This window comes from Lissotriton vulgaris, chromosome 2_2, assembly GCF_964263255.1.
Source record: "Lissotriton vulgaris chromosome 2_2, aLisVul1.2, whole genome shotgun sequence".
Classification (NCBI taxonomy): Eukaryota; Metazoa; Chordata; class Amphibia; order Caudata; family Salamandridae; genus Lissotriton; species Lissotriton vulgaris.
The window spans coordinates 115,041,077-115,068,017 of record NC_141688.1 but is presented as its reverse complement, the minus strand read 5'-3'; the positions used below and the strand labels follow the sequence as shown (position 1 = coordinate 115,068,017).

Below are 26,941 nucleotides of genomic sequence, written 5' to 3'. Positions count from 1 at the left end.
TGGTTCTGCTGTGGGCCATTCAGCACTAACCTTACATGCTGACCACAAGTCTCCTGGCACCACAATGTCAAACAGGGTGTTCAGGTCAATCCATAGTACTTTGGAGATTTTTACGAATCTCTCTACCTGCTTGTACCATTCCACTGGGTTCTCCCTCAATTTAGGGAAGGAATTGGTAAAGGCAGCTAAGTCTCCCCTACTCCAGGGCACGTGCACATAGCTCCCGTTTGCAACCTCACGCAAAGGGTATGCCTCTATCTTCTGCAGCCCTCCCTCTGGGGTTATCCCAAGCATGCTCCTCCTGACGGTCCCTCTCTTGGACCATCTTTCTTCCCATTTATCAAGCGCTCTCCATGTCCTTATTCCAGTAATCAATTCCCTTATGTGTGTTTTTAATCCTATTGTCCTTCTCTCATCTAGGTCTTGATCTGAATAGTGTAGCCTGTGGTTACCCTGTAATGCTTTGGTCCTCGACAAGTCTACCATGTATTTTCCTGCCAGTTCAACTAATTTCTCATGTGCTGCTCTCGCTTTCTGAGTGACGTCCTTTGCTATGAACAGTATTTCATCCTGCTCGTACATGTCCATTCTCTCCAAAGGCAAAGTACCATCTACCATGTCGTCTAGATCTGATCTTAGACTGGCGACATCAAGTCTCTTTGCTTTTATCTCGGCTTGCAGTATGTCTTTCTTAGGGTGTTCACTGACATCTCTCTCATCCCAGCTCCGAGTCCTACGCCTAGGCTCAGGGGCGTTAAGGAGAGTCCTCCCTTGTTCCCATCTTTCCAAGTCCCATGCTCGGCCATCTTCCCTTGGAGGGTGGTGAAACACTGCCCTATTTCCCCCAATCTCATTTTGTCCATTCTGCCTGTTATCCTTGGCCCCTTGATAGGACTCTCTGCTGTTATCCATCCTGTCGCTATTTCCTTGTTGCCTAGTGTCACTCAGTATCTGGTAAGGTCATTCTCGGCTCCCCATGTCCCCATGATTCCGTTCAGGTCCGTGATCACAGGGGTCATGGCGAGCCCTCTCACAACTCTCATTTTGTCCACTATTGTCAGACACATAGTGGGTGCACTTAAAGCTGTTCTTATACTCCTGCGTTCTTCTGTCCCCTTCGCTGTGAACGGGGCGGGACACCCCCCCACACTCCGGGCTTCTGGTTTCTAGTACTGGTCTACCTCCACTCCTTGTACGACAAGTATCTTCTCTATTTTCCTGACACTTCCCGTCCCACTCTGGACTGCTTTCGCCAGCCCCGCAGTGAGTCCGGATCCTGCTATCTTGGCTTTCCCCTTCAGCTTCCGCTGCTATCAGGCTCTTGTGAGCTTCTACTGCCGCATCCCATTCTTTCATGTACTCTCTTAACTCCTGGAAGGATTTCGGCCCTGATCCCCTCAGATCCATTGGCCATCTCGGGCCCCCCTGATCTCCTGTGGGATCTACTGCTGTATGTACTGGGGTGCTCCAATCCCTTGGTCCTGGCAGCAGTCTCGGGGAATTGATTGTCTTGTTCCTCCTCGCCATTTCTGCTCTCTCCCTGTCCACCCGTACCTGTTCCTCCCCTCTGGCTCTTTCTGGGTCATAAATCGATACTATAGGACCTATAGTAACAGGTACTTGCAGAGCGTCTGGCAGTGCGTAAGATGTGGCACGCTCCGTTTCCGGCACCTTTTGTACCACAAACCTTCCGACCACCTTCTGCCCCGGACTAAGTTGAGGCAGTTCTTTGTTTGCAGTGGGATCCCAATCTGTGCTAGGAAGCGGTCTATACTCCCCTGTGCCAGCCCCCCCTTCTCTGTTATGCTCGGCATTTTCTGTCTCTCTATTGTACGGGGGTGGCCTATCTGTTAGCAACCTATTTATCAGGCTGTCCTCTGTCTCGCTCTCATCATCATCCTCGAATGGGCTCTTATTTTCCGTCACCTCTATCACTGGGTACAATTTTTTACTTCAAGGTTATGCACTCTCCATCTTTTAGCATCCGCATCCCATTTGGCATCCTGCACTGCTCTTACCGATCTTTTCACCCTTTCTTGGCGCCTGTTCTGGTTTCTATCGTGCGCCGCCCTAATCCATGCATTGAGGACTTCGAACTGAGTCGGTCTAGGCAGAGGTCTCATTGCGGTCATAACTGCTTTTAATCGATGCAGTACCTCTAATCTAAACGTCCCGTACTTTGGGAACGTCAGTTCCTCATTCCCTTCTGTAATCTTACACCAGTTTGAAATCCACAATATAGTATGCAACCCAACATTAGTCGCCATATAATTTGCCGGTGTACCCTCCGGCGGGGCTTCTTCCCCATCATAAGATCTCCGCCTATCTCTTTTAAACGCCGCTCTTAACCATTTAAAACATTTCATGATTAAACGTACAATTTCCTGCTTCGCTATTCTGTTTACTTCCTGGTGACAATCCGCCAATCCTAGCGTGGCTTTGCTAGCTGGCCTATCACAGCGCGGTCTCACCCGTACCAGCCAATCCCAGCGCGGCACTTTCTGACGTCACTCGTCTCACGGCGCGGTCTCACCCGTACCGGCCAATCCTAGCGCAGCACTTTCCGACATCACTCGTCTCCCCTTTGCAGCAGTTCCCCTCCTTTCTCAGCTCGTCTCTCTGTCACGCATGCGTCCCATTCATACACCGAAAAATGACTACTTCCGACCAAGCGATCACTTTTCTTGACTGTACGTCCACAGTCTATCTGTAATTGTCACCACAACTGACGAAATGCCTTTTCAGGCAATCGTCTCTCTGATAGGTTGCTTACACACAGTAACTTCCGACCAGCGTCCGTTACTCACACACTCACTCTTACGTTCCCCCTATCTCGGTCCTGCGGGCGATCAATGGTACCTCATGACCCCCTTCACACTGGTTTGACAATTACTCTGGATGTCCGATACACCCGAACCACTTAAGCTCTCATCTGAACTTAAGATTTGCACCGGTTGCGCGCGCTCCCAACCTGTTCCACAGTCACTCTACAGGCATTCAACTCCGCATAACATTACAACATAGATGCAACACAAAAACACCGCAATCTAACACGCATGACCCTTTATACTCACTCTCGACCGTTATTGCTGCTTTTCCTTCTCGCGCCGTCAGCCCCCTCTTCGGCGGGCGTTTTCTTCCGATCATCGATCTCTAGGGGCCTTGGGGTAATCTAACCTGGCCTAGATCACCTTCCTCAAGAAGGCAACCATCCTCTATAGCTACCAACTGGAAGGGCGGGATTTTCGATCTCTATCTTATCAGTCCAGATCTAAACCCCGTTCTGGTCGACTGAATCTTTATTGCCTGTCATTGAGGGAAGAAAGTGCATCCAATACCAGGTTAACTTTGCTAATAATGGACTCGACTCTGAAAAACCACATACTACTTCTAAGTTTAAAGGTTTATTACAGAGTCATTGATAACTGCAAGTACAGGCATCTCAAAATGAGATTCAAAAGATACAGAGGCACTAATACAAACATATGTTCTCTGAAAGCTCTTAGGCGAGCAAAGAACACTACTAGAACCAGCTCCAGAATCAACAGGGCTGCAAGCATAGACACGAATTGTGATCTATCAGTCATCAAGAGGGAAGGAAGGAACCAGGTTAGGCTGTCCCTACTCTGTACTAGATGGTATCCCTACTTAACAAGATCCCAACCTATCAAAGGTGTCAGCTGTGAATGTCTTCCTAAGAAGATCACCCACTCTTAGTCCTTAGGTGAAAACCTACGATCTCCAGTCATGACCCCTCTCTGCCTACCCATCCGCTCTCTGAAGGGTCCTCAGGCGTCTGCTCTAACTCCACCCAGGGGAACTGTCCCTAATACAAAAACACAATAACAGTTGAAACGCCCCTCACGAGACGCCCCTCACGTGGTGTCGATTCTGGCTTTTTCCATGATGATCTTCCTCTGGGCCTCGGGTTTAGCGTTGACCTTGCTTCTCAGGCTCTTCTCCGGCCCGCTGATACCCCCTAAACATTCCTGAATCCTCCTTCATGTCTGTACCAGTCTACTCGAACAGAGCTCTATTCATTAAACTTTTAATCGAAACCCCCTCGCACCTGCAGACAGACATCCGCAGCTTGAATCCCATCCTCATAGACTTTTAACAGGAGTTTGCAACTTATGTCTCAATACAACTCGACATGTATCAGCACGTGCAAATTAGAAAAACTCTTTTTCTCTCTTCAGGCCTACAACCCTTCTCGCAGAGGTTAAACTAAAATAACAGGTTAGCATCTTATTCTTGGATAATGAGAAAACACTTCTATGGAATATAAGTCTAACGAATAAACAAAATCACTATAACATTAGTGCAATCCATGTTTATTTATAAGCGTACACTTCCAGACTCTTCTGGCCTGGCCATGAGGCCTGTTCCCTTCTATGCTTTGCAGCATGACATTCCCCCATTAGCAGCTATATAACATGGATCATGATTAATCACGTCTAATAAGAGTACATTTTCCACACATTTCTGCGTCAGTCCCACTACTATATGAATTTTCTATGTTAACTACACACGTCTAAGTATAACTGAATGCATCTTCAACACTTACAAGCACTTCTATTATAATTGTGCGACTAACTTGTATTTATGGTGCACTCGTGCATTTTAGTTCAGTTTGCGCTCTCTCAGTATTTATCTGTGTTGAACAGTCCTGTGTGGTATGTCCTCTGAATCCTCACAATTGCAGACTCACTTCTGGATCATGCCACACCTAGATTCTTACACCATGGCACATGTCAACTAACACAGTGAAGGCGTGAAAGTGAGCCAGTAACATTTCTCTATGTCAAAGCGAAGTGTCTCCCTAGTCCCTTATCCTATTGTGGTTCCACCAGTTGCCCCATTAGCTCAAACTCTCTCTGCTTACAGAAATCCACAGATGAAGGGACATTAGTCCAGTCTTGTAATACCACAAACTACACACTTCCTGATAACCCGGTTAATTTTGAAGCCGTACAGATTCTTCTAAGATTGATTTTTTATGAAACAATATTGTATCTAGATACTTAACACTAGCCCTGCCCCTGAATGTAACTGTATGGCCTGAATTAAACAGTGTGGCATAAAATACTCCATTCCTCCAAGAGGACATTATTTAAACATTCAGCAGAGGAGAGATCACCCTACGCAAGATTGCATTACTGTTGATGGAGCAGAGCTCTGATCAGCTATGCCTTACCTATGCAAATTCTTCGTATGCCAGACAGCCCTCTAATAGTTTACATCCGCTCAAAAAAAATCCTAATTGCACCACAAAGTTAATATCTAGTTTTAGGACATCTTTGATCATGTTGTACACTAAATGGGCCATCCTGTATCTAATTAAAATCTTTATCATAGTCTTTTTGTGGAGGTATTTCTAAGGTGCTACACTCCTCCATGTGCTAATAACTTCACTTCCCAGTGGAAGAGGGCAACAAGAACGGAGGTCATTCATGGACTCAAAAACATCAATTGAACAATAAATCCTGAGACCTGCTGTGAAGAGAAACACGTTCAGGCTGCCTGAAATATATCAACATTTTCCTTAATTAAATCCAGTATTATTACCTGTGTTTTTTATAGATAACTTGGACCAGTTGTGTTAACATTCCTAATGTAAACAAACAATGGTCCAAGACCCAATTTTTTGATTAAGCAGCTCAAGGTGTGCATAAAATTCACAACCCAACCACAATTAAATGAAAAACAAGAGAATAGGCAACAGTAACAAATTCAAGCTTTTTTTGCATTTAATCCATTCTTGGAGTTCAAAATATTATCTACAGTTTTTTATACATTTTATATACAATGCCCCGTATCAAGAGCGTGTATTTTTCTGAATAATACAGAATAACTTTTTATACACTCTGTGTGATTTCTTTTCTCCTTTCACCTCATCACGATCACGCCCTTTGACACTTTCTTTTCTTTTACTGCACGCTCTTGATACGGGGCATTGTATATAAAATGTATAAAAAACTGTAGATAATATTTTGAACTCCAAGAATGGATTAAATGCAAAAAAGCTTGAATTTGTTACTGTTGCCTATTCTCTTGTTTTTCATTTAATTGTGGTTGGGTTGTGAATTTTATGCACACCTTGAGCTGCTTAATCTTTGATTTTTCATTTTGAAAAAATTGGGTCTTGGACCATTGTTTGTTTACATTAGTAATTACCCAGGTCCAGTACCTGTAGGGTTACCCCATTATTATAAGTGTTAACATTCCAGCATGCATATATTCAGAGCAATTAAGAGGGACTGCAACTGGTTTGTCTTATCACAAAGTTTGTTACAGAAGGAATTTTGCGAGCAGGCAGTTTTAAGAGGACAAATATTTACTTCTAAAAGTCCTCACTTTCTATTTAGGTCTCTTAGTTCATAACGGCTTGATAGAAAAATATCTGTCCCAGTTTTTTGCTGGGCCTGCAGGGGGTCTATTGTTGAACAACAGTGGGTTCATTTTGTTCCATGCATAGAAGTCTAGAGTTGACAAGGTCTCAGCACCGCCCGCCACAATGCTAAAAATGCATGTATGCATTTGCATACACAAAGCGGCAGGCACTGCGCAGTGCCTGCCGCATTGTGTATGCAAATGCAGAGGGGTACCACAGGTACCTACCATGTGCACCCCCCACCTCGCCTTCACCATGGGGGGCCGCAGGGGCCCCCAAAGTAAAGACCGCCTGCCTTTCCAAGGCATCTGTTTTAGCCCATTGCAATATGGCGGGCGGTGTCTGATAGACACCGCCACCATATTAAACCTTTTCCGCCCTGGTCTCCTTGCGACCGAGGCGGAAAAGCGGTGGACGGTCTTTCCGTCCGCCGCGGTCCCCCCGCCATGGTAATATGGCGGGGGGAATTGGCTGGCGGACGGACCAGGATGTCGGGCGGATCGCCACCGCCCGCATGGCGGTGGCGATCCGCCCGAAATCCTAATGGGCCCCTTTGTGTTTTGGACCAATGGGTGTGGTGGATCAGGAGCAGTAATGTGAAATACCTGCTCTTGTTTCTTTGGTGCCAAGGACTTCACAGCATGTTCAGCCATGCTTCTTATTTTAGATCTTGGCCTATTCCGCTACTCTGCTTTGGACAGTTTTTGGAAACTGTTGCAAAATGCATGTTTATGCTGTCATAACATTCTGTGAGAGGCGTCGCCAACGTGAATATTAGAACTGCCTTATTTGGAAGATCCCCATAAGAACAACTTCTCTTGGCCTGTTGAATTTCAGCCTGCAGATAAAAAAAAATGTGAGCTCAGAAATGGTAGTCACCTATGAAGTGAACAACAGTTATGTACAGAACATGATACCGAGTTTCTAACATGGTTCTCGTACTCCCTGGCCCCATTCCCGTGTTACACCAATTACAGGTTCCATTGCCATCAAGCTCGCCATCAAGCTCAAAAAGAACATGGTCTGGCCGTTTGGGCGGGTCTATTCCTATTGGAGCAGGACCAAGGCTAATTAGCATATGTCTGGTCCCTGTCTGAGCTGGCAACGCGGACAAAAAAAAAAAGTGAATTGATTGCGTACCAGAATAATGACCAGTGGCCGAGATTAATTTAAGCAATCTGTTGGATTCTTGCATTCCCTTCTGGAATGTGTCGGTTGTCATTGTAATGAGAATGTGGGTCATGATGGCAGTTGGAAAGGAGATTCAAGGTAGATGCTGCGCTCTTGTGCTGTTGCGGTTATATCCCAAATAAAAGTATTTCTTACCCTCCGAAAGAGCGTCCTTGCAGTGGCGACGAGCTTAACTGAACAGGACAATTTGCCCCACTCTTCAAGTGCCTCATCGTTCACCGGTGCGGATTCATCTGTGCGACTTTGCCTCGTATCCACGAGGCTCTCCCAATCCAATAGGAAGAAGAAGTCTGTCCCCTAACTCAGGGGAACTCTGCCAGCTTCTCATGGCCCTCAGGTATTGTGCCTTGAGTATTCGGAGGGGGAAAATGGCCGTCGTGTGCTCAGCCTCTCACCCTCATCCTGTGCCTGCACAGGTGCTCAAGTAACTTCCCAGCTCCTTGCCGACATACCTGTTCACATGGTGACATCACTGTCTTTCCGAGCTTCGTGGCCATTTTCGATCGGTTTAGGCGAGGAAATTCTTTGTTTCCTGCTTTGCTGCCATTTTGGGTTGGCCTGCACATCAGTGATGTGCACACTGGGATCATAACTCTGCGTGTTGCCTTCAGTGATACGCATACTTGTTGCTAGTCTTGTGTACATCCTTCAAGACTAATATACAGCAGTTCTGCCTGGACCGCTTCTCCTTTTTGGTGGCATTATTTCTTCTGCCTTCTCTATAGGCACTGTATCCAGGTGCGTCATCAAAGTACAGTTTTCTTGCCTGTTTTACAGTGACAGGCACAGCAACACAAGGATTTGAAAATTCAACCGCATCATTTTTAAAAAAAAATACATTTTGTAATTTACTTTTTCAAACCCCATTGTCCTGGGATATCAAGTAAATAAAAATAAAAAATGCTGTAATCCTTGATTCCTCCCCCTGGTTTTTCTACAAGTCCGAACACTCCAGAGTTGGAGTGGGAATAATGGAAAGAAGCCTTTGAAGCGCATTTGGATGCTTTAGAAGGGGATGCCTTTACTCACAAAAAGAAATTTGCCATTCTTCGCCATTGTTTAGGTTCTGAAGGGCCGAAAATGTTAAAACCCATTCCCAGTCAACCGATTTTATCTATTAAAGTTGAAGGAGATGGAGATGGTGTTATTGATAAAAATGCCACAGCCTTAAAAACACTGAATGTTAGATTCAAGGCACAGAAAATTTTCATAAGTTTTACAGAGGGGTTCAAATTTCAGGTAAGTCTGCAGCCAGTTATGTTGGAGCTTTAAGAATTTTAGCAGTGTCATGTGAATACAGAGATTCAGAGGAAGAAATGATACGTGATCAATCAGTTGAGAAATCCAACAACAAAATCCAAGAAATGTTGGTGTCCAAGCCCAACCTGACGTTGAAGAATGCCGTGGGAATAGCGTCAAAGATAGAGAGTACTACCTCTTTCATGAATCAGATAATGTGTCGGATGAGAAAGCCCAACCTCACAATGTATTAGCTGTGAAGTCCAAATATATGAAAGGAAAAGTCAAGGAAGACGCAGGAAAGGCATCGGATAAATCTACAAACAACAGTTTTTCAGACAATTAGAGTGTTACGGGTGTGGTAGCTCATCTCACCTCGGAAATGCTGTTGTATGTCCAACTATGGAGGACACGTGTTGCCAAGTGTATACATAAGGGGCATTTTGCTAGAGTTTCAGATCTTCAGGCAGAATAAAACAAAACAAGATCGAAGGGTTAGGTCCTTGCAAGGGTGGTGAGGATGAGTATTCCACCAGTGATGAATGTGAAGTCGTCATCGTCAAGGAATTGTGGAACTGTGTGGTGTCAAACGATTTTGGTGTCAAACGATTTTCTAAGACCTTTTTTCATTTCAAACATAAATGGTGTTGTTGTGAAGGTTATGGTGGACTTCGGATCGCCTTACACAATGTTTAGTGAAAAAGTATGACTTAACGATTTTGGAGGAGTTCAACTGAGTGATTCGAAGATTCACCTAGTGGATTAAGGCAAAAAAATGATCAATATTGTGGGGGAATTCAACGCAAGTTTCAAACAAATTGCACGAGCAGGGTTGTGTATGTAGCCAAGGATGATTCATGCTTAATGGGTTGGTATGATCAGAACAATTTAGGGACATAGGCAGTTCCAAACAATCCTGCTCAACTTGTGTTAAGGAATGATTACTTGTCCATTGTTCCTGTAAGGGAACCAAATGTATGGGAAACACAATATCCTGAGGTTTTTCAAGAGAAGTTGGACACACTGAAGGGCTTCACACACAAATTTATGCTGATTTATAATTCATATCCTGTGGTTTATAAGGTTAGGAGAGTTCCTTTAACTTTGCGAGCCGAATTGAAAGAAGAATTGAATAAGCTTTGTGAGCAGGGAGTCATTGTGCCTGTTGAGTGCTCAGATTGGGTCGCCCCCATTGTTTTGGCAAGCAAAATTAATGGATCGGCCCGCATGTATGTGTAATTGCACTATGCCAACCAGCAAATTTGGATTGATCGGCATCCTCTTTTTAACATCACAGAGATGGTTTCCACCTTGAAGGGGGAAACATTTTCAGTTTGGATATGACTTCTGCATATCATCAATTCAATCTGCATCCTGATTCTAGAGACTTAACGTCTTTCATAACTCCAGATGAGTTATTTCAATGTAAGCGTATGCTAGTTAGGTTGGCATCGGCTTCCGCCGTATTCCAAAGATTTGTAAAGACTTTGTTCAAAAGCATAGAGGGGGGTTGTTGCATTCTAGGTCTTGTCTTTGGTAAGGATCAGGTCCAGCATGATGATAGACTATGTTAAGTTTTGTCCATTCTTAAAGGAAGGGAAGTAACTCAGTGTGGAAAAATGCAGGTTTAACTCTCCCAGCATTGATTACCATGGGCATAAGTTATTGGCAAGTGGTGTGGAACCTAAATTTAACTTGGTTAAGGCCATTGACTATTTTGGACCTCCCGATAATGAGGATCAATTGAGATCCTTTTTGGGTCTAATAGAGTTTTATACTAGATTTAGTCCAAAGTGTGCAGAAAAAACTTATCAAATGAGGAAATTACTCAAAAATATTGTAAGATTGTTTTGGTGTGAAGTGTGTAATAAGGAATTTGAGCTCATGAAGAAAAAAATAATGCATGCTATACCTTTGAAACTTTTCGACACAAGTGATGAAACTATCATTATGACAGATGCAAGATAGGTTTAGGTCCCGTTCTCATGCAAACCAGGGATGGCAGAGATGAAGTGGTAGCTTTGGCTCTAGTTTGAATGTTGCGGAATTCATCTTATTCCATAATTGAAAGGGAGGCATAAGTGTGTTGGGGAAGCATAATCCATTTTAAAGTGTACTTATGGGGTTCACATTTCACTGTTTGAGTTGATCATGGGCCTTTGGTTCAACTGCATACTACCAAAGGCATGGAACGAGCAACACCCAGGATTTCCAAATGGTAGTATAGGCTGCAGGAAAATGACTATACGTTTGAATATGTGCCCAGTGCAAAGAATATGTTGGCAGGTTGTATGTCTCGTCTTCCCAATCAGGATCTGCATGACAATGGGGAAATTCTTAAAGATGTGGCGGTAGATGCGGATCTGGTGTGTGCAGTTAAATGCCAATGTGATGGTGCCATATTGGAGGACGAACAGCTCACTGATTTAGATGAACAAATGAAGGAGGCGAAAGAGCGCAATCGTCAATGGTGGTCACAGTGGAAGTCAGATGGAGTGAAGAGTGATGCTTTCAAGCATGTATTGGAAGAATTGTCCATCATTAATGGGCTTTTATTTCGGTCTAGTGTGTTAGTAGTTCCTGAACCATGACCTTCATCAGAAACTGGATGAACCTAAACCAGTTAAAATTAATTCCAGACAAGATGGAGCTTGTCCTCACAAGGACCTCAGCCAACCCTTGAAACTACAGTTTCTGGCCCCCTTCTATGGGTCTTCCACCCTCCACAGTTAGCGTGGTCTAAAGCCTTGGTGTTACAATAAGCAGAGATCTTACCCCGAAGACTCAGATTAATTCAGTGGTCTCTTCCTGCTTTTTACATATACGCAGGATCTGGAAAATTCAAAGATTTCTTTCTTTTGAAGCCCTTATTCAAGTCACCCTGGCCTTAGTTATGTCACGCATTGATTATGCTAATTCACTCTATGCCGGTATTCCCGCATATCAGCTACAGCGGCTTCAACTGGTGCAGAATCAAGCAGCCAGACCTGTGTATGGACAACCTAGATCACACCATGTGAAACCTTCTCTTAAGAGCCTTCTTTGGCTTCCTGTTTCCCAGCGCTGTCTCTTCAAATTGAGCTGTCTGATCCACAGAGCCCTGTCATCCCACGGGCCAGCTTTCATCGCCAATAGAATTCAGCGCTATGTTCCCCCGTGCCCTACGCTCTGCTAGCTCCAATCTCCTTCCTTTAAACGGAAAAAACATGGTGGACTTCGATTTGCATTTCTGGCACCCCAGTTCTGGAACACTCTACCCCCCGAACTACACCAAATTCATTCCTACCCCATGTTCAGGAAATCCCTCAAGACGTGGCTTTTCTCCCTGGCTTTCGATTAATGGCTTTCCGCTGCACATGTTCACACATTTTTCACTAAGCGCCAAGAAACCTCTGTTGAACGCGCACTCAATAAATATTATTTATCATATCATATCAAGTCATGAAAAACTGACTTTTGGTTTTGGCTCATGAAGGGCACATCACTATGTGTGCAATCAAAAGAAGTATAAGGGAAACTTTTTGGTGGCTTGGGTTAGACAGGAGTGTTGAGCATTACGTAAGACATTGTGTCAGTTGTGCCAGCAGTGACAAATCTCAAGTCACTGATCCCAGCCCCGTGGAAGCAATTGAGGTACACATTAAGGTTTGGGGCAAATTAGCCATTGATATGATGTGTCCCTTTATACTTTCCGGTGGCATGTTAGAGTATGGAATTGTGGTTGTTTATTTTTATAGCCATTGGCCGGAAGTAAAGTTTGTGTAATCTCCCAACAGTCATAAAATTATGGAGTTTTTGGAATCTATTTTTCTCAAGGAAGGCATTCCTCATGAAATTTTATCGAACAATGGGTGTCAATTTACATCTGCACAATTTTCTGAATTCTTATGTTTTCTGGGAATTAAGCATACCAGAACTTCCTTATATCAGGCTAGGAGTAATGGTCTCATTGAACGTTTCAACAGAGTTCCTAAGGACAACATACAATTAGCTAGTACTAATAGTTTAAATTGTAAGGAGGAATTAAGGAAATTGTTATGGAATGTTCACACCACTCCCAATGCAGATACAGAGCTATCACCTTTTGTGTTATTGAGGGGCATGGTGCCGGTGTCCAAAATGACAAGACAGTGAATGGGGCAAGTTAACATTTTTAAACAGAAAATAGAAGACCTAAGTAGGAGAAGGCATCAAGCTCAGAGCAGGTACGTGGGTGTTCAAGGAAGAGGGTCCAAGGTGGCGGTTGGAGATTATGCCAGAATAAGAAAACCTAGAATCATTTCTATGGGGAGTCCAAGTTCTCATCACCTTAAACGGTTGTGGATGTGAGGAAGAGTGTGGTTAAACTGGAAAATGGCAATTGGTGGAATAAGGATAAGGTTGCCATCGCGCATGGCATTGGCAAGAAGAATGCATGTACTGAGGTGGAGCAGTGCAGAGATTGTAAGGAAGCTTGTGTGGAGAGGAGAGTTTCCACCAGGGAAAGGAAATGACCATCTAAGTTACAAGATTTTGCACTTACGTGAGTCATGTTCCACATTATCATGTGAAATGTATTTTCACACCGCGAATCTTTGTTTATTACATTTTATATCTTTATGTTATTCTTTCACTGGATTTACTCTGTTGACCTTTGCCATGTTCCTTTGTTATTTTTATGTTTTACTTTTCTTTGATGTACATAAGGGAAAGGATGTGTTGCGTTCTTGCATTCTCTTCTAGAATGTGTGGGTAGTCATGGCAATGAGAATGTAGGGATCGTGAGGCAGTTGATGAGGAGATTCGAGGTGGATGCTGCCCTCTCGTCCTGTTGTGGTTCTTGAATAAAAGGAATTCTTACCCTATGAAAAAGGGCGTCCTTGTACGATCCATCCACCAACTTTTTATTTTCCTTTGCTTAAGAAGTGTCACACTGGAACCGTTTGTCCACTGTAGATTATGTCAGCTCCCTTTCGTGGAAAACCACATAGATTACAGTAAGAGTGAACCGCAGACGGCTGAATGGTGGGTTTCTGAAAGACAAATCACAACACATCTTTCTGTAGGAGCTGGCATTTAGGCAGAGCTGATTTAAAACCCTGATGTTCATCCATTTGGCCCTGGCTGAGCCAGATCACTGTTGTTAATGCTCAGAATAAAAAAATCCTCCATCAAGACTATAAATAAGTGCAAAATACTTTAACCGCTTGTGGAGTGAAGACCAGAATAAGGGGACAAAGACCTATATTGTACAGGTGTTAGAACTGGGGGTCTCTAGTTGGCAGAGGTAGGTACCACTGTCCACATAGGGACCCTTGCTTCTAGTCTGGGTAAGGAGGAAACACTCTTTAGATAACCTCTGCTCACCCCTTTGGTAGCTTTGCACAAGCAGTCAGGCTTATCCACAAGCAATGTGCAAAGTATTTGTACCAACACTCACAGTAATACAGTGAAAACACCACGAACTGACTCCACAACAGTTTAGAAAAATAAAGGTATTTAATCTAAACTACACAAGACCAAAACGACAAAAATCCAACATACACAGTTCAAGAATATGGTTGCAGAGAGTTCTTAATGTTCTTAAGGTTAGCAATAAAATTATCCACAGTTGAGTCACGTTTTAGCCACAGTACCTTTGTTAGCAATAAAAGTTCCAAGCACAGAAGCTGTAGGGGTGAAAAACAAGTCATGCGTTGCTCCTGAGACCCTGGGGAGGCGTTAGCGACAGCCCCGCTGCAGCAGCCGGCGTGTTGCGAAGAATCCGGTCTTTATGGGGAGGAATGCCCCTTGTATGGATTTTAGTGCGTAGGTTCTGTAGGAAATTTTCTCCCGCAAAGGCACGATGCGATGATTCTCGGGTGTTGCGACGATTTCCAGGGCGACGATGCACGGTCCAGCGGCAATCTTTCTCTCGCAGCTCCTCGATGCAATGGCTCTGCGACGATTCACGCAGCGACGTGATGCGATGATTTCACCCAACGATGACAGGCTCTGCGACGATGTTCGCAGCAGCGGAAATCTTCCCGCTAACGAAGGGTGCGACGTCTTCAGGCAGGGGCGACAGGCACTGTGACGATCTCGGTCTTTGTAGCAGCGGGATTTTTCTCGCTCGGCCGGGTTTGCAATAGATTTTCTGTAGCAAAGTCATTTCCAGCTCCCCAACACAGGTACAACTTCCAGAGGCACCTCACATGGGCCAGGCACTCCAGGAAGGACAGAATTCTCTCAGCAGAGCTCAGGGAAGCTGGTGGAGTAGTCCTTTTGTTCCTGGGACTTCAAAACAGGGAGCCAGCTCTTCTTAGCCCCCTGGAGATTCCTTCAAGCAAGGGGACACAGCACAAAGCAAAGTCCTTCCCCTCTACTTGGCAGCAAAGCAACAGCAGGTCAGTCCAACAGAGCAACAGCAGGACAGCCTTCCTTCTTCAGTTTCAGCTTTCAGCTTTCTCCTTGGCAGAGGTTCTTTCTTGATTCCAAGATGATCTACTTTTCTGTTGTCAGGGGTCCTGTACTTATACCCCTAAAAGTATTTGTTCCCTTTGTGCAAGTGGGCCCTAAGCCCGGTCTGAACCATTTCTGGGTGTTTCTTGAGCACTTTGTTTTTCTGGCCTCTCCTTTCCTTTCAGAGTGAGGGGCAGGGTCGTCTGCCGCCCAGCAGGAGGTGGAGCCAGCATTGTGGAAGGCAGGTACAGCCCTATTCAGACCCAGGTGCTATCTCCTCCCACCACTCAAGTTGCAAATGCAGTCATTCAGCCCAGGGATGACCCAGCCAGCTTCTTGGGGGCTTCCCAGCCCCTGTCACTCTCAATTCACAAACAGGCCAAGGCACACAGAAGGGTCAGACAAGAGAACAGCTACTTTCTAAAAGTTCTGTTCTCAAACACAGGATTTAAAAACAGCCTTTCCTAAAAGATGTGTTATTAAATTCTGAGTTCAGGGATACCAGACTTTTATGTCCTATCTTGTTCCCATGGGAAGATATGCTGGTAGCCACTGTAGCCAGCATCCCCCATGACAGCCTAAGGAGCAAGATAGCCTTACAATAGTGAAAAACGAAACTGGCTGTAATTCACTACCAGAGCATGTCACATGCACAAGTACATGCTCTACCTTTCACATACACTGCACCCTGTCCAAGGGGGTACCTTGGGCCTTCCATAGGGGTGACCAATGTGCACAGAACGGGAAGGGTTCGGCCTGGTCAGTGGGGAGACTGACCAGGAGGACGTGGCAGTTCACAGACTGCACACAGGCACTGCGGTGGCAGGCCTGAGACACCATTTTAGGGCTACTCATGTGGGTGGCACAATCAGTGCTGCAGGCCCACTAGTAGCATTTGTCATCACCAACCCTGGCACACCCAGTGAACTTTACTAGGGACTTCTTGGTGATACAAATATGCCAATCATGTATATTCAATCACAATAAAAATTTATACAGAGAGCATATGCACTTTAGCACTGATCAGCAGTGGTAAAGTGCCCAGAGTCCTATTGCCAACAGCCACGGGTCAAGAAAAATAAGGCAGGAAGAAGCAAAAAGTTTGTGATAGCCCTGCAAAAAGGGCCAGTTCCAACAACAGGTATCTACAACCAGACACCGCTTTCATTAAGAAAAGTAAATGCCATATTACAGTCCCAGAAACATTGTGTATCCCTGCCAGAGGAGTGTCAGTATATGGTACTAGGGCCACTAAACAGGGATGTAGCCAGCAGTTATGAATCACCTTCACTTTTCAGTGGATCTTGTCAGGAGAGGGTGTGATGTATGTGGTGTGTCTCGATGTAACCCTCGAGACACTCCTGATTATTATTTGTATGTTCACAATTGCATGAGAGATTTAGAACTAAACAACTTTGTTTAGCAATTGATTTCCTAGAGATTAAAAAGCAATTACATTTTGAGTGCTGTTAACATTTACTGCACCTCCACTCCCACTTCTAAACCGTGGACCTACCAATAATTCATTTTATTTGAAATACGATTGTCACTGGATACAATATCTCCAAACCTGCTTCCTCCCACATTTAGGGTCTAGTGCAGTGGCGGTGCGTCCATTGGGGGCGTTGGGGCGTTGCCCCACTAGCCATGGACGCACCTGCCAACAAGAACATGTCTAATTTATTTTAAAAAGTCAGCCGGGATTAATTTGCAGCGCGCTATCGTCCCCGGCCGGGAGAAGCCCGACAGAATCGGGCAGAATCGGGCAGCGCGTAAGGCAGTGGCCGTGCGGGGGCGGAGCAATCAGAATAGTGTTGGCCAGTAGCTGCGCGCTGCGCCGGCCTGTCAAAATATTGAGGACTCGTGGGTTTCACATGCGCAGTGTGTACTACAGTAACTGTACACACTGCGCATATGAAATCCAGGAGGCCTCGATAGTTTGACTGGCCTGCGCATGCGTACTGTTGTCCGTCCACCCCCCCCCCACCTTAGCAGTGGAGACTAGACAGGCATGAAGTCCCGGCCCCGGTCTCATTAGGGGCAAATAGCAGTCTGCTCGTAAGCCAATCCTGGCGCAGTGGCGCTGTTAACGCTGCGCCAGGATTGGCTGCTGCAGCAGGATGGTGCCGCCAAGCGTGGGTGTTGGCTGCTCTGCTGCGGCCCGCACTGCTTGGCCAATCACCTGTGGCTATTATCAAGCAAATTCGAGGTGATTGGCCATTAGCACGCGTGGCGCTGGTGGCGCACCAAAACAACTGCTAATAGTGAAGTTTCGGTCTAGTAAGTGAAAGTAGAAGTCGTAGACTCATAGACTGGTCACTAGTGCAGCCAGTGACCACTACCAGAGTCACTCACAACTCGGTCGTCGCTCGTGACTCGTCGTCGTCGTCCTGCTGCTGGCTGCTGCCCTGGGCCTGGCTTGGTTAACTTAAGTGTGTGTGCGACGTCGTGCGTACCCCTACTGTCCAGACCTCACCACCACCGCAACACGGCACCGCGTCCACCGGTCCACGTAAGTTTTTTACTGTGCACTGCACAGCACACTGTGACTGTTTGAAAATAGAGGCTTCTTTCACCCAAACGAGCAGTAGTACTGTACTGCATAGCCGCCCTGGCCTGGCCTGCGCTTGCCTACAGTTAGCATTAGCATCAGCAGGGCAGCATGTGTTGTTGTGCAATCAGTGTATGTATGTATTGCCCGAGATCACACCAATAGTGTATGCTAGCCTAGGCATCAGTCCCGGTTTCTGGTCAATCCGCTTGCCATTCACACAGGAGTTGCCTTCTAGCCTCCCCCCTCCCTCGCCTGAGAGGGGCTCCCGGGAGGTCGGGGGGGTAAAGCCTTTCCGAGAATCGCTCGCACCAATCGGACCGACTGAGCAGGATTTAAAACCTAAAGGAATAGTAGACCACGATGGGACTTTGCGCAGGCCTTGGGACATTGTGACGTCACCAGGCAACTATCACCCCCCTCGACGTCACACTTAAGAGCTAGCTATCTCCATCCGCAGCAGTGCGGGAACAGGCAGCGAGTGAAGGACACCCCACAGGAGCGGACTGGCTGCCTTCATTTTCCGGTAGTGAGCATCACAGCCCCCCAAACCTTCTTAAACACACTCAGCAGGGACAAGCACCGTGGCACAACAGGCCTGCTTCCAAGGACATTCTTCCCAGGAGAACCCCCTTTATAAATGTGGTGCTGGTGAGTCATTCTCAAAAGATTTTCTGCCCGTCAAAAGTCTGTTTCTGGGATGAAAGCTGCCAGCTACAGGCCGGGTACCCGGTCATTTGTCTGGGATAGGCCGGCTGCTGTTTTATTGTGAATCGCCGGTTTGTGACAGCTTCCAGGCCTGCAAACAGGCATATCAGTCCCAGGTTTGCTTCCTGGAATTATAAACCCGTTCGTGGGCATTATCAGCCTAGCTCTCAGGGCATTAACTTTATTTGAAGTGTCGGCTCCTGTACTATTACATATCAAAGGTGTACTTCAGAGGTGTGATGGGTCCAATCGGGTGCATTATCTACCTACTAGAGAGTGGCTAATTTGCAAAAATAATACGTGCCGGGGCGCTCATCAGGAGGCAGATTGCACCAGCCCATTTCTCCTGTTCGCGCTGCCTAAAAGAGAACCAACTACTAATACTGAGAGAGGGTGTGACGTAATGTCCAGAGCTGGGGACTTCGGAGCTGGGTACCTGGTTCGAGTCTCGGCGTCGGCTCAACATCCTTTGATTCTGGGCAAATCACTTAATCTCCCAGCAAATAAATATGTCCTTAAATGGTGCTGGTGCTCATGAAAAGCGGTGTTCGTGTATGTTTAAGTGCGGGTGCTAAGCACTGAAAACTACCTGCTTCAATTAGACCTGCCTGTAATAGAACTTCTGGGGCATTCTCTACCATATGATAGGAAAGCTCACCTTTACTAGCAAAATCTCAGAGTTATTTGTTATTCTTTGTAGTCTGTGGAGTGTTAATAAACCGAAACCGACGGGCCGGCAGTACTAGTAAGGTCACTGTCTGGGTCGTGATCTGTTGAGCAGTCAGTGCGCCGTGACTGGTGGCCGCCAGTCTTAAGTTGTGCTCACAAAGTCGGACTCGGACGCGCCGCTGTGAGCGCTTCTCACTCAGCCTGGTCACAGGCTGGAGGTTTCTACAGGTGATGATGAATTAGGGCACGAGGCCGCTAAATCTGGCGTCATCTGAGTCAGGGGGGCGATTACTGTTAAACTGGAGGCGGCTGCTGTTTATTGAAAAACAAACACATGAACTAATTAGCGATCGGTGCTAAATGGGAGACTGTGCTCACTGTGATAATGAATGAAGGGGTTGCACTCACTACATATAGTTAACTGTGGTCCTCTAATGTGTACGTACACATTACTTCACATAGAATGAGAAACGGTTAGAAATTATGCTTTTACTCAAGCTTGATGCATTTGTTGCCTTTGCAACATTTTCATAAAAGTATACCCCGTGAACATTTTATTTGTGCAACTGCTCCATGTCATAAACATACCACTACATTCTATGCATTCGAAAAGACAAACAGTGCTGTCAGTCCATAATGTTTTGTATGTCACTTCTGTTGTTGTGGCACTTTAGCCCTGTAGCTTGGAACACCATGTTCTGCCGCAGCATTCGGTATTTGCTAATTGTGTAAATATTTTCACCTATTATATTGAGAAGGAAACATTTTTGTTTTTTAAATTCACATTTCAGTTGCTGTGCAAATTAACATGACAATGACTAGTATGTACATTACGTTTACGTTAAATGTGATTGCAGTGCATATGACAGTTGGGTTTTTAGAAGTATTCTGTTTCACCAGTCTTTCCTTTGCATAACGGTGAAATTAAAGGGTATTCATATGTTTGTGCATCAGTTAATTCCATAGCTTTCTTAAATGCTGGATCCTAAAGGTGCCTACCTAATTTGAATATCATTGATCCATGAGGAGAACCCAGTACTGAGCATTGTCAGATATCTGGGGTATTTTCCTATGTTAACTTTATCTTGTTTTGCCCGGAAGTAGCCTTGTAAAAGTCCTGCAATTTCCCATCTGCCTTTCTACCTGAAGTTGCCTTGGAATAAAGATCTATTTATTTTATGTTTGGCAACATTTGCAAAATATCCTACTTCCGTTTTTTCTGCTCCTTCTTTTTCATGTTTCAAACTGTCTTTTGTGATTAGAGATCAGATCCCTTTTGCATCTAAGGTGTATGTCTCAGACATTTGTGAATCTGCCATGCAGACCCTCAGTGCTTGACCATTGCTCTTCTCTTTCTCAGTAGTTTACTCAGCCTGCTGCTTAACCTCAGCTGGAAAATTCATAAAACTACAATTCCTGTCACATTGGAGAGTGCTTCAGAGCAGTTAACAGCTGCATACTATCTAAACGCCTACAGTTAAATACGTTGACAAACAAGATACATTTATATGTTCATCCTCACCCATCTCTCCACAAGAAGTAGGCTGCCACTAGTCCACTAGTGTTGCTCAATTTCTCCCTCCCTTGTACCAAGATTTCAAAGAAAGCTTCTACCTCATAAGAGGCCAGTGTCCACATTTCCCTACCTAGGTCTCCTTAGAAAAGTTCCAGCCAATATCACTGTAGCACTTTCCTGTGCTGATTTTGCCACTAAGCCCCCCACCCCATCGTCCTACTTCACAGGTTATAGAGAATTTTAAATGTGGCTCCTCAGCCTACCCATTTGGACTCCCATCAGCCATCAAATTCTTACACTGGCTGCAGATAGCTAGATATAACGCCTTTAAAGCAATGTGCATCATATATCGAGCAATCCGCTTCAGTGGACCACTCGGTTTTCAACATAATGTGTACCTTTACCCCTGACAAAGTCACTTTATTTAGGTTGATTCGCACTCGTATACAAAAACATAAAGTTGAGAACTGGCTGACGCTTCTTCTCTGGGCCGAAGGCCATGGTCTGGTACTGGATTCCTGCAAAAATGAGAATTTACAGTGACCTATGATGTCAGAGCGAAACAAAAGGGGATGATGGACGTAGCGTTTGAGCAAATCAAACACTCACCCCCAGTCAACTGATCTGGGTTTAATCCATCACCGTTCTTTAGCTCACTCAGCCACCCCAGTTCAGACATGGCCTTTTGCATATGGCCATGTCTGAACAGGGGTGGCAGAGTGGGCTAAAGAACGGTGATGGATTAAACCCAGATCAGTTAACTGGGGGCGAGTGCTTGTATTGTCAACTCTCCGTCCATCATTTCCTTTGGTTTTTCTTTGTTCGCCATAAGTTGGCAGGGTATGCTCAGACGTGAGTCCCTTGCTCACTTTGCCACTGGATTCAAGCAAGCCGGGCTGAAGAAGGCTGAAATGCCAGAAACCGGTCCTCGGTAGCTTGTTTCCGGTCCAGGGAAGGCATGGCTTGGCAGTTTGGGCTGGACTGTTCCCATGAGGCACAGGGTCAGACTGATTTGTTTATGTTTTATATGTTTTCATACATTGCAATAAAGCACTTCTGCTGAGGTATTTACAGGCCATTGAGTGCCTTTTCTTTATTATTGTAGCCCCCCCCACTTGTGCTGCAGGCCTTTAATTAAGATAGAGATAATTTAACTGCGATAGTTCAATGCAGTGGGCTCTGAGAGGATTTCTGTAAAGGTTACGAGCTTTGTATGGTTGTAAACAATCACCATAAAAAGTTGCTGCCATTTTAGATAAAACTCTGTCATATTTTGAATGCAACAGCTAGACTGTTTGTTTTATCATTCGTGAGTGCTTTGTAGGTTTAGCTAACTTTGTTGCATTCTGTCACTACTGACAGACACCTTCTTGTGTTTGATTTAACCATGTTTAGCTACTATAATATCAACTTTTTTGGGTTGTTGTTCGCTAAGTAGAGGTTTTATGAGAGTGGAATTCAGAAGAATGCAAGACCAGCTGTTGAAATCTTCATGAATCTTTTTGCATAGTGACCGCTCCTGAAATGTGTACTGTTTAGGGATAGCAGTTGTTGTAGCACCACTGGGCAGGTTTACTTTTTCTCACCTTGTCTACTAACACTACACTTCAGGTTTCATATACCTGGTTTTCCAATGGATCTTGATTGTGCTGAGAGGAGTCAGATATAGGGGACCCAATGTAGTTATCCAGTGAGGACCAGGAATTGGAAAATTGACCTACAAACTAGTAATTAGATTCATGTATATAACCCTCAACACTATGCAATACAGATACAGAATTATCACATCTAGACCAAATCTCTTTGGGAAAGTCAGTCGGTCTAAAATCATACAAACCAATAACTCAGTTAGAGCTATGCAGAATATTTAACATTAGAATTTGCTATTCAGAGATCTCTCTATTCAGATTCCCGGCTCTCATTAATACTCAGTTGGAATGCACAATCAATAATTGAAGATGAGACATGGAAAGGCAGAAACATGATTTGAGGATGGTTTAGTTTTATCAGTACATTTTAAAAGAGTAAATACATCAATATCAGGCCTTTATTTCTCCTAGGAGTGCAGAGTAATCAAATTTAGTCTTTTCCTGTTGTCCAAAGGGGAGCGTTATGTAGGAGAGTAGGGTCTGCTTTCCTATGGTCACCCCATTTTTTTGCTTTTTACTTTACTGGTTTACAACTTAGAAAGGCTGTGGTCCTTCTAATCAGACCCACAGCCCAGCTGTTCTCTCTCTAAATTCACACAATGTACTTTAGGTGCATTGCCAATTGGGTATTGGGTCACTCTTGTGAGTCCATGTATAGTGTACCATAGGTACATAGGTGCACCCAAGGCCTACCAGGGGCTGCAGCATGTATTATGCCACCCATGCCTGGCCATTCAAATGAGCTGTTGCAGCTATATTGCTGTCCTGCATAAGATATATGTATTTGTACTGAAATTTGATATTATTGCACCAAATCTTATACGTTGTACTTTGACTATTGACAGGCTTCTTTCATATTGTGATGAAGCTCTGTTGTTATACTGAATAAGCAGCTACCTAGTATGTTATATGACAGCTCTTTAATAATGTAATCCCTGCACTTTCACAATTGCTTTATTAACCTTCCTGCTTTCTCAGATTTGCTTGGAAATGCACCATTTTCCCACTATTTTTTCAAAATTTTCTCGGGGGGAATTCCCCCCGAACACTCCTTAGGGGTCCGGGCTCGCTCGCTACACTCGCTCGCTCGCTACGGTGCAGTATGAATATCATTTTCCGCCTCACCACTTTCAAATGTCACCAGCCGCCACTGGTCTAGTGAAAGCACCTTGTGATATCTAGACATCCACTTACTCTTACGTCTGACAGTAGAAGAGGTTGCACCTCATGTGAAGTTGACATTCAGCTGTTGAGGACTGAACAATTACTTCCAAAAACGAAATGTGCACATTTAAAGTGCACACAAGCCATCGGGGATGTGTGCGCTACATGGCACTTTTTTGAAAAATGCAGTTTTGTGCATTTTTCAAAGTTTGCCCATGGTTACCATTGACTTGAAGTCAATTGTAATTGTATTCTCCTAAATGCACAGTTTGCATTTGGAAAATGCTTCATCCATGTGCTAAGGGAATCGCAATTTGCGATTCCCTATTTGTAGTCACAATTGGTAATCACAATTTTTGCGATTACCTAAAAACGTTACTAGAAATCCTTTTCATACATCATGAAAGGCTATTTTGCATTCGCAAACCGCCGATTTTACCGAACCACACCATTAGCGAATGCAAAAAACTTTCATACATGTGGCCCTTGGATTGGAGTAAAGCTGGAGTATTCCTTTGAGACGGACACTTTTCTTGGAAGTCTGTTGTTGAGTTCTGCCCTGCAACAGGCAGCTAACTAATGCATTTATTATTCTGCTTATCCGGGGTTCTCTATTTGTCTGTCAATGTCCTCATTTTGATCCGTAAGAGAGCACTGCCAAACCAAGGGAAAGACACTTATGAACACACTACTTTCATCCTATAATGAAAATCAACAGGAAAGTCAGCAAATCCTCAAAGAAGCAATGACCTCAGATAATCGGATAGTCTAGAATTCCCAATACCACGAGTTACTAATCATCAGAAATAATTTGAAGATAATGCTCGCTTTGAAAATAAGAATAGCATTTGCACGTCTTTTTTCAAAAGATTTGATGAGAACGACATTGGAATCTAGTGTTTGTCTTTTTTTAATCTAGCCATCATGACATTTATCTTTTGGACACTTTATTTCCTGTCTTCTTAAAGAACATAATCTTCATTTCCTTGAGTGATTGCCTCGTGATATGGCTATTAATATCAATTACCACCACCAGGGCTATGCTAAATCTCTCATTCACTCAGCTGTATAAATGCAGAGTCCTTAGGAATGAAAGCAAGGCTCTGACACTGTATTCCATGTATTTCTTCCTGGTTGTGCTATCATAATTGTTTTTCTGAAAAGTACTATTGGATCTTTTAGACCTAGTTGGTCAGGAACAAAGCTAATGACTGTTTTCTATCAACAGGACTGCACCTTCTTCACGCGTAAAGAAATTCTTCGGTGAGTTGAATTTGAAGTTTTTTTTCTCCTATTGTATTTGCTCTGTAAAATGTTTTTAAAGTTGTCATTTTTATGTATTTTTTCATTTTTCATTTGTAGCTTGTTTTTACAGCTGCAGTTTGTCTCACCTGGAAAAGTGTATATTGAAGTATAGAAGCTTTTTCCCCCTTAGGCCTTAGGCCTCTGTGTTATGTGTTCTGTGACTGCATGCCAGTGTAAATAGAATATGAATTTACCGAACCGTCTGATCACATGTAAAATAAAAAGCAAGCCTTATCACATGCCTTTGGTACCTGTGCTGCATTTATAACATGCCTGTGGTACACATGCAGTATTTTTTACATGTGCTATTTATCGCATTTGTTGTTTTTTACACATTCCAAAAAATCACAGGTAGTAAATAAAACCCTATTACAAGTATTAGAGGTGAGTGCAAGCTAGTGGAAAATACCACAGACAAATACCTCATATATTATAAAAGTTCCTGAAAGTATAGGGAATCAAGAAACTGCTGGAAAACAACACCAAACCACCTACCGATTACACAGCAGTGCTCAAAACACTGTATGCGCACTATTTGAGTGGAATAATAAAATCACACACACCCGTACACAGTGGCCAGAGCTACATAAACCGCCCACGCACAGGTTAATCACCCACAAGCTGTTTACAGCAGCTCACAATTCGAATCCACTACACCACTGTCGACAAAGCACTGCTAGGCCACTCAGTGCCGTGGTAAGGTCAGGTGGTACCGGGTGCAAAAAATTTCTAGTCACCCCCGGCTTGACAAGTGTCATCACTGAGGAGGGTGACAAAAGGGCAGAAATATGTGTTTAAAACACATATTTTTGCCACTTTGTCACCTCCCTCAGTGATGACACCCGGCGCGGCCCACACCCCTGTGCACCCCCCTTCCTACACGGCTGAGGCCACTACACCGTCATATGCCAAATATCAGAGGAATGACCTCGGTCTCGCGATTCAAAAAAGAGGCCAAGTCCTTTCTCATGAGTAAATTCCTCCCTTGACCAACTAGGGTCCTCTCACGGCTCCTTTGAGTCAATCCTGAGCGACTTTTTTCCCCAGAAGTGCTAATGGGTGAATATAAGCGGGATGACGGTACTTCTCTTATCAGAGTAATGACTCCTAGGATTGCACAAGTCTGGGGGCTTTAATCGAGTCCCTCATATGGATCTTAGGGCCAGATATATCAAGGCTTTTGTGACTCGCAAAGGCCGAAATTCACAGAATTTCGGCCTTTGCGACTCGCAAACGGCCTTTTAGCATGATATGCTATGTATCAAAAAATCGCAATTTAAGGAATCGCAAAAAATTGCGATTCCTTATTTTGCCATAGCATTTAAGGAATCGCAATTTTTGCAATTCCTTAAATGATATGTATGTAACTTTGTGAAATTGCGATTTTTGTTAAGAAATTGCAAATTACCACCAACTTGAAGTTGGTGGTAATTTGCGATTTCTTTTAAAAATGCCCTATTTGGCATTTGTGAGGGTGGCATGTGACACACATACATGCCTATAGGTAATGTATGTGTGCCACATGCACACACATGTAAATTTCAGGGGTGCAGTAGGGTGTCTTTGAGACACCCCTACACCCTTGAAATAATTCTCAATTTGCGATTAGCAAATTGCGAATTCGCAATTTGAGAATTATTGCACTATCATTCCTATGGGCCTTCCATAGGAATGCATTGGAAATTATTCTTTATTTGCGAATTCGCAAAATGCGAATTCGCAAATAAAGAATATTAAGGAATCGCTAAAAAATAACGATTTTGTACATACATTCCATTTTGTGAATTCTAAATAGCAATTCGCAAAAAATCGCTATTTAGAATTCGCAAATCGGAATCTTGATACATCTGGGCCTTAGTCAGACCTGTTGGGATACCCTAGTGCAGAGGTCTTCACACTGTGGGGCACGCCCCCCTTGGGAGGCGTCGATGGGTTCCCAGGGGGCACAAATGCCTCTGAAAGTATATGTAAATGAAGATGGCCTGGAAGTGAAGCAATGTTTATTTGCTGCATTTGCAGGCTGTCTTCATTTACTCGGAGCGAAAAGCGTGAAGTGGGGGCGGGGGTCAGTAAATGTGCTGGCAGGGTCAAGAAGTTGCTAAAGAAAAAAAAGCCTCCAACCTGTAGCATTGTCG

The 26,941-nt window shown here is 44.3% G+C and overlaps 1 protein-coding gene across 1 annotated transcript in view; it reads left to right on the top strand.

Annotated features, from left to right (window-relative positions):
* CIB2 (calcium and integrin binding family member 2) overlaps positions 1 to 26,941 on the top strand; it is a 517,364-nt gene that overhangs the window by 174,338 nt on the left and 316,085 nt on the right. Inside the window, exon 2 of the mRNA XM_086959408.1 lies at positions 24,730 to 24,764. Within this exon, the coding sequence (XP_086815534.1) occupies positions 24,730 to 24,764 (35 nt within the window). The remainder of the gene's footprint in view (positions 1 to 24,729; positions 24,765 to 26,941) is intronic.